Consider the following 10,617-nt stretch of genomic DNA (forward strand, 5'->3'; position numbering starts at 1 on the left):
TGAAAACACACACACACATAGACAGACTGCAGACAGATAAAAAAAACGCTTTCAGTGTGTGTGTGTGTGTGTGTGTGTGTGTGTGTGTGTGTGTGTGTGTGTGTGTGTGTGTGTGTGTGGATTCATTAAAGGCGGCGTATAGTCCAGAGAGACGAGCTCTGCTGAAACGCCTGCAGGCTTAAATCCACCGAGCTTTAACTCCTGTGCTTGTCTCTCTTTTATTTCCCACCACATTTGCATGTCTCTCGATCGTCTCTCTCTCCCCCACAACATCCCGTCTGGGTCTTCCTCTTCCTTCCTCTTCCTCTTCGTCTTTCTCCTCTCTCTGTATCTCTGAATGTCCAAATGTCTCTCTATTTACTTCCAAAAAAAGCCCTACATTTCATTTGTATTTGGGTTATTATTTCTCTCCTCCTCTCTCTCTCTCCTCCTCTCTCCCCTCCTCTCTCCCTCCTCCTCTCTCTCCTCTCCCTCTCTGTCCTCCTCCTCATCTCTCCCTCTCCTCATCTCTCTCTCTCTGTCTCTGTCTCTCTCTGTCTCTCTCTCTCTCTCTCTCTGGTTACGGTGGTGGATGTGTGAGTGGCGCAGAGTTTTTGAAATAGTTTCAGAAATAGGGCAATAAACATAATTTTGAAAAATAAAAAAAATCTCTCTCTCTCCTCCTCCCTCTCTCTCTTTCCTCCTTCGTCTCTCTCCCCATGAACTCAAGTGGAAAATCTCCTCATGTTATTAAGACACGCATCCTCTTCCTCATTTTCCTGCTTTTATTGTGAAAAGACAAATATTATGTCCTCTCTCTCTCTCTCTCTCTCTCTCTCTCTCTCTCTCTCTCTCTCTCTCTCTCTCTCTCTGCTAATCCTTTTTTTTTTGGTGAAAGTAATATTTCACTCATATTTCTTCCAACATTTTGGATCCAAATTCTTAACCCCAAAGCTTCCTGAACCATTAAATGAAAAAATTACAAAAGCCGTTTTATTTTTGGCTCTGTGAGTTCATATGAATAATACTTTATTTCAAAAGTCTGCAGTTTAATAAATTCCCAGCGACGACAATTAGTTAGTTTGTGAGAAACTTTGTTTGTCTTTGTCTGAAGCTTCATGTGTTTATTCTTAATAATTATATGAAAAATAGCACCACTTCAACACAAAGACTATGCATCAATGATGTATTCATAATTGGAAGCTTCCCTCTAAATTAATATCATGCTTCAAATATCACAGTGTTGCTGACCTCAGCTGACTAAAATAAACCATAAACATGAACTGTTGCCATTTCATCTGAGACCAGCGGCGGTCGAGCTGGCTACATCGCTGTGCTTTTATTGTGAAAAACGAATGGGTGCATCCTGTCCTCTGCACATCTCGCTTTCCCTCTTTTACAGTTTATTCCCCTTTTCTTGGAAAAAAGAAGATGAAACATATTATTTCCTCCATTTTGTCCTTCAAAGATCAACTCAAAGACGACTACTCATTCTTTTTATTCTGTCTCTTTTTATTTCTACAAAACCAAGAGAACCCTCTTCTTTTTTTTGCAAGCGTCTCCACATTTTCTCCCCAGAAGGAAAAGCACCTTATCTCTGTCTTTTCTCACATCTTCTGATCCCTCTTTCTTTGTGAAAATATCTGTGTGTTTTTCCTCCATTCTTCCTTCACCTGTCTCCTTGTGAGAAGATGAGCATTCAGTCCTTTCTCTCTTTTTCTCTAGTGCACATCACTCGTTCCAATTTCTCCGTCCTTTCTCTGAGAGAAAGACAATTTCATCCCTTCATCCCGTGTGCCGAAGTATTTCTCTGTGTTTTTTCTCCCTCTTTCTCTGCCTACAAACCACTTCCCTCCCTTTTCTTTTCTTTGTGAACAGACAAGCTCACCCTCCGTCTCCTTCTTGCTCCTCCTCTTCCTCTCTGTTCTCGCGGTGGAAACGAGGACAGATTGACTTTGAGATCTGACCCGAGCTTAAGACCGGCTGTCAGCGGGTAATGATGGAGACTTAGAGCGGGACGCCTCTTCACAAAGAGGGATCACACCTCGTCCTCCACTTAAAAAGAAGCCTTTTAAAATTTAGATCCCTGTTCAGAGAATGGGCTCTCCTTCTAAAACACACCTTGATCGATTCCCTAACCATCCGCCTCCTTCGGCACCGCGGGAGCCGAGAGCAGACGTGGAAATAAATCCCCACAAAAGAATCAAAGCCCAAGAGCTGCAGCTGTTCGGCGGGAAACAGAAAAGTAGTTTTCTCACTTGAAAATCTGCAGCCGACGGACAACGTTTGGTGCAGATTTCACGCGTTCACTTCTAAATTCAGTGTGCAAGACAAAACGCAAAGATGGCTCTTTTTCAATCACTGGAACCTTTTCAGGGAACCTTTTGGGAACATTTGGAAAACATTTGGCCTTCTGGGTTCTAGTTTGTGCTCCAGAAGACGGACTTATTGGTGGACCGTTGTGCTGGTAGAGTTTACAGTTGTATAAAACTTCCATCATCAAGTCGTCTTTGTTCCTTCAGCCAGACAAACGCGCACTGGGCCCTCGGTACGACAAACTCAAGCTGAAGCCAGAACCAACCAACGGAGGAGTGGTATCTCTAAAAGTTACTGGCAGATTTAGAGTAAAGCACAACAGGAAGCTCGTCATGTTTCAACACTAAACCATGAAAACCTAAAAGTCATCGCTGAACAAACACAAACCAGATCTGTCAACATCCAACGAGACAGAATGCCTCTCCGGGACGAGACGGTTGAGAACCATGAGACTGCTGATCTGAAATCAGCTCCCAATCAGCAGAGAGTTCACGAAGCGAGAGAATCAAAATGCCCCGAAAAGAGAAGAGGATGATTTCAGAAGAGGATGATTTCAGAACAATCTGACGGCAAAGGATGGAGAGAGAGAGAGAAAGGGAGAGAAGGAGAAAGATAGAGAAAAAGAGAGAGGGAGAGAGGCAAAGAGAGGACGAGACAGAGAGAAAGGGAAAGAGAGAGACGGAGAGAGAGAGACAGAGAGAGGAAAAGAGAGAGCCCCGTATCATCTATTTCCTGAACACTCCCTCGTCCATGAGGATATTCATTCTGAAAGAGGGATGAAAGAGGGGATGAAGGTGAAGCATTAGACTCCGCTCGACTAAAACAAGTCATTTAAAGCGCCGGCTGCCGGCTCGCCTCCCTGACCTCCATCCTCACGGCAGACGGAGACGAATAATCTCCTCCATATTTCACTACCTTTCTTTTTTCCTCCTCCGTGTTTTACACATCCTAACCCCACCTCCATCACCTCCATCACCTCCTCCTTCCTTGTTCCGTCTGACCCCGCCGGGCCGCCGTAGAGTCACTTCCTGATTGCCACTCTGGATGTTCAGAGCTCAGGAACTTTTAGGGGAGGTAATTGAAAAAGTTTCTTTAGTTTTTTTCTGGTGAGTTGTGTGACATGTTCATGTATTACGGCAGCGTGTCAGCAGGCACAACTCAGGGACATTTAAAGGCAGGTAAAACGGAAATTAATTAAAAAAAGTAATGACAATGTTTGATAATAGCACATGTGCTTGTGTACTTCCTGTTTAAAAAAAAAAAATATATATATATATATATATATATTAAACATATATAATAAAAAATATATAAATATGTATAAATGTATATATATAAATACATTTATATTTAAAAAGAAAAGAAATTATGTATATATATATAAATATAAATATATATATATATATATACGTATATATACATATATATATATATATATGTATATATATGTATTTATATATACATATATATATATATATATATATATATATACAAAATATATTAAAAATAAGACAAATAAATAAATAAACATCAGTGTCGAAGTATAGTATCGAACACATTCAATATTATTAAATGAACTTTGAATAAACAAGCGAACAGCGGCGGAGTCGAGGATGGCATCCACAGCGGTTTTATAAAGAAACAAAAGTTTAAATATCCTGTCAACAATTTTATTTAGCTACAACAATATTGACTCAAATGTAGATAGTGACTTTAATCAGTGGACTATTTCTGGCTATTTGAGTCTCTTCTTCACTTCCTTGGAGCGAACGAGCGATGAGCGGATCTCGACCACAAAATGCAAAAAGCAGCCCTCTCTCGGCTGAAGCAACAGGTCCGACCCTCCGAACACGAACCACAAGATACAACTGCCTTCAGACTTCCTGCTGAGGAGGAATCAGATTCTGCACATCCGACCGACTGTGACATGAGATGCTTTCCTCCCCCGAAAAGACTGCGGTTTGGGTAAACTAACTACAGAAGTTACGTGACAATCAATCAATCAAATATTGACTTGACGTTTCAGACGATTCACTTGGACCCTTCCTTCTTTCTACTTCCTGGTTCATGATTATGTGATTTTATTACGGATCATTTTAATGAGATAAATTACGACTGTCGTTATTCCTTTGAATCCTGCAAACCGGGCGCATGGAAACACAATATTGACATGTTAAATTAATATTTTGCACTTTATTATTATTATCTGTATTCACTTTATGTTGGACAGGAGAGAAACGTTTTTTTTCAAATCCTCTGTATGTTTGCACATGTGGAAGAAGTGGACGAATAAAGCTGACTTTGACTTGAAAGGGTTTTGGAAACTGTATAAATAACAACATTTACAACATTTACGTAATGTTCCGTGTGAGCGCCTCACAGCGACAGTAGCAACAATGAAAAAGCAACAAAATGACCACATTGCTCACAGCATCCGGACATAATCAGCTGCGGCGTTTGATCCCGTCGGGGCGCCTCGTCCTCGCCGTGCGGTTGTTATTATTTGGCGTTCCGCCTAAATGCCTCCGACGCCTCCGACGCGGCGCGGCTCTGAACCGCCTCCTCGGCTTTTACCGCCACTAAAGATCCGACTGCAGCAGCAAGCAGCAAATCATCCAGACAGCCACTAAAGGGGACACCCAACCTGTGTGTGTGTGTGTGTGTGTGTGTGTGTGTGTGTGTGTGTGTGTGTGTGTGTGTGTGTGTGTGTGTGTGTGTGTGTGTGTGTGTGTGTGTGTGTGTGTGTGTGAGGGAAGCAAAGTGCATTATGCCTCCTGACAAGGGTAATAATACGATCTTAGTGTTGCTCTTGTGAGGAAACTTTTTCAAAGATACAGGAGAGCAAATATCCTGTGAGCGGTTGACTTTCAAAGTTAAATGTAGAAACATTGCTGCTGCAGCGTTGTTCCTACGAAGAGGCGGGGCTTAATGCACGGGTCGGACAAACACAGGACTTTCACCCAGGAGACAGCGTTCGTGTCCTGTGTGAAACCAAAAGTTAACGTTGTCTTATTTTAAGCGTTAAAATAACGTTAACACGCTGATTCATCTTAAATAAACGTAGATTTTTTCCGGGATTACGGTCACAGTTTAAACTAAATAAAAAACGTAACAAAACTTTATTAAAACATCTTGGTTTGGCTTAAATGTGAACATCTTTTTGTAGAAGACAGGGTTGGATTTAAAGTCATTTTCATTATTTTTGTAGGATTAAATGTAGGATTAAATGTATGTAGGATTTAGATGTTTAGTTTAAAATTAGATCTAAAGAATCTGATCAGTTAAAACTTTGACCCTGAATTATAGACCCTCTGCGGTTGTCGGCTAAGTAACCGGCATGTGGCCCAGTACTCACAGTCCAGGTGACACTCTCTGATTCCCTCCACGTCTTCAGCATGAACAAACTGGTAGCACCTCTTCCCCACGATGTCCGCCGGCGTCAGGTCCATGTAGTCACTGATCCTGAAACACAAGGAAGGACACGTGTAGAACTGAATAACAGAAGATCTGTGCTCCATATTTCAAACACATTGTTTTTAAAGTTACTATAAGTCTTTTTGACTGTGGTTGTGATGGTTTTTCTCCCTATGAGGCAACAAAGGGTCCGTCACGCTGCCTTTCTCATGTCTCTGGGCGGATGCAGTTTTCTTTTCTACGGTTTGCAACCGTAATGATTCCACTTGTATGTGATAGTGTGAGACCTGTGCGCAGACGGCACCATGCTTATTGTTCTGGATGGTTCTTTCTGGTGAAGGAAAAATGGCTGCTGTGACTTTGTGGATATCCGTCGCCTTACGCAGGTTGGTCTCATCCAGCCTTCGTAGATATCTCCCAAAAATATATTATCCACGTAATGATGAAGGAGGAAGTATAAAGACCATAAAAGACCACACGGGACGGGTCCAGCAGACAGAGAGCCTTCAGCCGTGACCAGGAGTCACGTGTTGTAGTTACATTGTAGCTAAAAATGAGAAGCAACTTTTTGGAGGATACATTGTATCCAACTCTGTCTCCTACTCAGTTAGGTTTGGGTTAAAATCACTGGAGATGTGTCATTACATAAGTCCAGAGAGAGTGACACACCTGCAGCACGCTCACCTGCACATGCAACAGGTGGAGGAAATGTTTAACTTCTCTCTCTCTCTCTCTCTCTCTCTCTCTCTCTCTCTCTCTCTCTCTTCAGTTCTGGCTCTCAGCGATTAAAAGAGTGATAAAGAAGAAGAAAAAGCCGTCTGTCTCGTGTTCAGGTAACACAAATCAACTTCAAAGGGTTTCATTTGAACAACAGGACAGACAGAACAATTTCACCAGTATCATTGTGATGTGGTGGGTGTTTTGGAAGGGGGGGCTAATGTCTGGCAGGCAGATAACAGCACACTCTGTTCTTTAGAAAAAAAAAGAAAAAAAACATCCTCCCATTTTCTCATTCTCTTAGAAACTCATCCCTAAAATGGGGCTGTAATGGGAGCGACGGCGAGATGCTTTCTGTCGCTCCTCTTTGAATATCATCATCTGTCTCGCATTGTGTCTCCTTTTTCCGCCCACGAAAAAAAAGCAATCTGTCTACTATCATTTTTCCCCTCCTCACTCTCTTTTTATAATAAAACATGAAGTTTTTTAATTTTTTTCTCTTCGCCTGATACGAATCCCCCCCCAGGTTAACTTCTAAGCGAGATCCCGATGCCTATCTGCTTTATCTGGACGGAGCGGAGGAGCTCGATCCATCAGCAGCACATTTCACTGTTAAACCAGAAGGATTGGGTCAGACCTCCTCATGAATACGAAGCTTGAACGACAGGAATGAATGAACGGTGTGTTGTATGTTCCACACAAAAAAAGGATAGTTAGAATTTAGTTTTTTAAAAGATGGAAAAACTTGAACAGGCTGTTTTTTTTCTTCATGTTTTTAAAATAATTATATATATATATATATATATATATATATATATATCTATATATATATATATATATATATATATTGTTATGATCCCTTGCAAGATGTTAGAGCTAGAAATGTGAGCAAACGGTTGCAGTAAAAACCTTTAAACACCAGGGGTAAAAATGCTTAAATACTATAAATATTTACCATAAAAACTATTCATAACCGGCAACGATGGAAGTTTGCAACACTTTAAAAAGATAGAATAGATTCTTTCAGAGAGAAGATCAGTGGGATATCTGTACTCTACTTTACTATTTATATTTACTTTTAATATTACTTCACTACATTTTGCAAATGTGTTACTCGCTACAAAATCAAATCTATTTTTAGAAAAAAAAGAAACATCCGGGACTGTGGTGGAGCACAGACTCCACGAAGCAGGTTTTGCGAATCACAATATTATGCATTTTCCCTCTACATCCTCTAGTCCAGCGCGCTCAAACCATATTGCGCCACAGACCGGTTACGTGAAGACATTAGGCTCGTTCGTTAGAGCTGCGCCTCGCCTGGAATCCAGACGAGAGCAGGCGGCCGCAGCAGGAGGCGTTGACAAAAAACTGCAATCAAGTCGGACAGTTGTCAGCTGCCTTCAAAGTATACACAGGAAGTCACAGAAAAAAGTACTTCCTATTAGTTCTGAACTTTTGTTTACTTGTAGTTTACAGATCATGTTTGGATTTATTATATGTGTTATATATATATATATATATATATATATATATATATATATATATATATATATATATATATATATATATATTTATGTAGAAATGACTGTGTAGCTGCATCCTTTGGTATTTTTATGTCTGCCTGTGAAATACATTACTACTGGTTTAGATATGTGTTATGAAAATACGATTTTGTATTATCAACCACACAAGATGTGTTTTTAGATTAAACATGAGACAAATAGTCAATAATCAAGGGTTAAGTATTACAACTACACATAAAATAAGGATTTTCTACAACACGTGGTGTTTGCTGTCAGATTTAAGAGCCAATCAGCTCTCTGATGTGGCGAGAGCCAGGCGTTTCCCATCATGCACTGGGCCAAGCAGTCGTTTGAGAGCAACTGCGGCGACTGACTCTGAAATCGACAGCCGGCTTGGTCTCGTGAGAGTATCGTTGACCACGTGTGCATGACATCAGAGCAAGTCGGGACCAAGTCGGACACAAATCTAACCGGCATGCATTGCGCACCGATCGCTGCCGATCGATTCTGCGCAGAACTGGCTCATATCGAACGAGCCTAATATTTTCACGGATCGGGTCCGACCTCGGGGAGACGGGAGACAACGACACCCAACGTGTGTTGTTTATGTCCAGTTTACTCCTAACTAAACCGCTATGTCCAGTCTACTGCTTAACTTCACAAGGCAGGATGTTGGAAATGGAGGCAGGTTTTGTGCTTTTTGGCGATCTCCAGATACTCTGCCTTGGTTTTAATCCAGAACACGGACAAAGTTGAAACAGACATTTAAGTTTCATTTTTAGAGTAACGTAACATCTTGACATGTGTCAAGAAGTTCCGGTGTATCCAGTCATTTTTCACAATAAAACATATTTCCGGCCTTGACTTTTTAAATTTCGATTTCATTTTTCATTCATTCTTTCTGTGCAGCCTGGTTGAATTGTGACGATAAGTTCATAGTAGATGCAAGAGTATACTTAGGTACAATATATTATGTTGAACATGATACATATGTATGGTTCACAGCCAACCCAGTTATTTTCAACACAACTCCTTGTCCTTGGTCACGGTGGCCACAGCACTTAAAAGAATAAACTTCATAATTCTCAAAATTCTGACCCTTTGCTTTTTTATTAAACGTACTCGTACTTTTACTTTCAATACTTAAGTATCAAAAGTATTTTTCTGATATAAAATGTACTTAAGTACAGCAAATGTCAGATACTTTAAGACTTTTACTCAAACAGTATTTTAGGTGACTTTTACTTTATAGGTGACTTTTACTTTTACTGAGTACAGAGTAATTTTCCAGTAAGGTATCTTTACTCTTACTCGAGTACGGCTTTTGGGTACTTTATACACCACTGGAGAAGATCAATCATCAGGCGGAAACCTCTGGTTGTATGCTTCATGTGTTAAAGCTGCATACTCTCTCATGACCACCAGGGGGCGACTCCCCTGAATGTATAGAAGTCTATGCAGATTTGTCGGTTTCTCTCTATTTTCAATATAACAAACAACATATTTAGATATTTTTCTATATATATATATATCTCTCTCTCTCTATATATATATATATATATATATATATATATATATATATATATATATATATATATATCTCTATATATATATATATATATATATATATATATATATATATATATATATATATACAGAAAAGTCATCTTAAAAACATAAAAACAATCAGAACAAGATACCTGTTCTCGCAGTAGATGAACTTCAGGTCCATGTTGACTCGGGTGACGAACATCTGGCAATCGATGCGGACCTCGTTGATGGTCGGCGGCGGGAGGGCGTGAGCCACCACTACCATGCCGATGATCTGAATGGGCACTGAGCGGCTGTGCGTCAGAGTCATCCGGATCCGCAGACGCCCCGTGACGTGGATTACCTGAACGGGATGAAAGAAACACAGAGGGGGAGGGATTTTAGTGGAGGTGGGCAGATTAACAGGAACAGAAAGAGAAACCATGTAAAACAACTATATCATCTCTTTGTTTATACTGACCCCATTTTAAATACATATTTAGCCATTTTATAGCCATTTTCAGACCTGCAAACTTGTCACCTTTTGGCGAAATTCGCCATTTTGAAATCAAAATATGTCATCCACGTGAATCGTGTAGATCCGAAGAGTTTTTTTTTTTTTTTTTTGGGGTGGGGGGCGGGTCAACTGGCCGCCCAGCATTTCTGAGATTGGAGTGAGACACGGAAAAAAGCTGATGTTGTGATCTTCGCCAATAGAACGTCTTTGATGTGACGTGTCTTGGCCAATCAGCGTTGGCCATGTCTACAGCGGCTTAATTTCCCTCCCACCATTTTTTTAATGGAAGCTAGTCAGCTAACGTTGTTGGGAGAGACAGCGAGTGCGATTACTGACAGCGGTGAGTCCATGGCAGCGTGTGGCGTCAGCCAGGAGAGCGGCGAGTCAGAGGCACTGGCAGTTCTACCTACCGACACCTGACTACATATAAGGAGAGGACAAGTGGAGATTTTATCCAACTTGTATTTTAATTAAAAAACAAGTGGCCGAAATGAGTTTCCTCCGTAGGGTGGCCGGGCTCCTGTTTATATTATAAATATTATAAATAATATGTTTTAAGATCTATAGAAAAAAGTATATCCTCCAGTTAATTATGATCTTTATAGTTATCCGGTTATAATC

At 40.5% G+C, this 10,617-nt stretch overlaps 1 protein-coding gene across 1 annotated transcript in view; it reads right to left on the reverse strand.

The window, feature by feature from the left end:
- Positions 1-10,617, reverse strand: part of npas3 (neuronal PAS domain protein 3) — a gene marked incomplete at both ends in the record, with an annotated part of 256,082 nt that overhangs the window by 12,008 nt on the left and 233,457 nt on the right. Inside the window, 2 exons of the mRNA XM_079231114.1 lie at positions 5,651-5,757; positions 9,650-9,843. Of these exons, the coding sequence (XP_079087240.1) occupies positions 5,651-5,757; positions 9,650-9,843 (301 nt within the window). The remainder of the gene's footprint in view (positions 1-5,650; positions 5,758-9,649; positions 9,844-10,617) is intronic.

The sequence above is a fragment of the Taurulus bubalis genome, assembly GCF_910589615.1.
Source record: "Taurulus bubalis genome assembly, chromosome: 1".
NCBI lineage: Eukaryota > Metazoa > Chordata > Actinopteri > Perciformes > Cottidae > Taurulus > Taurulus bubalis.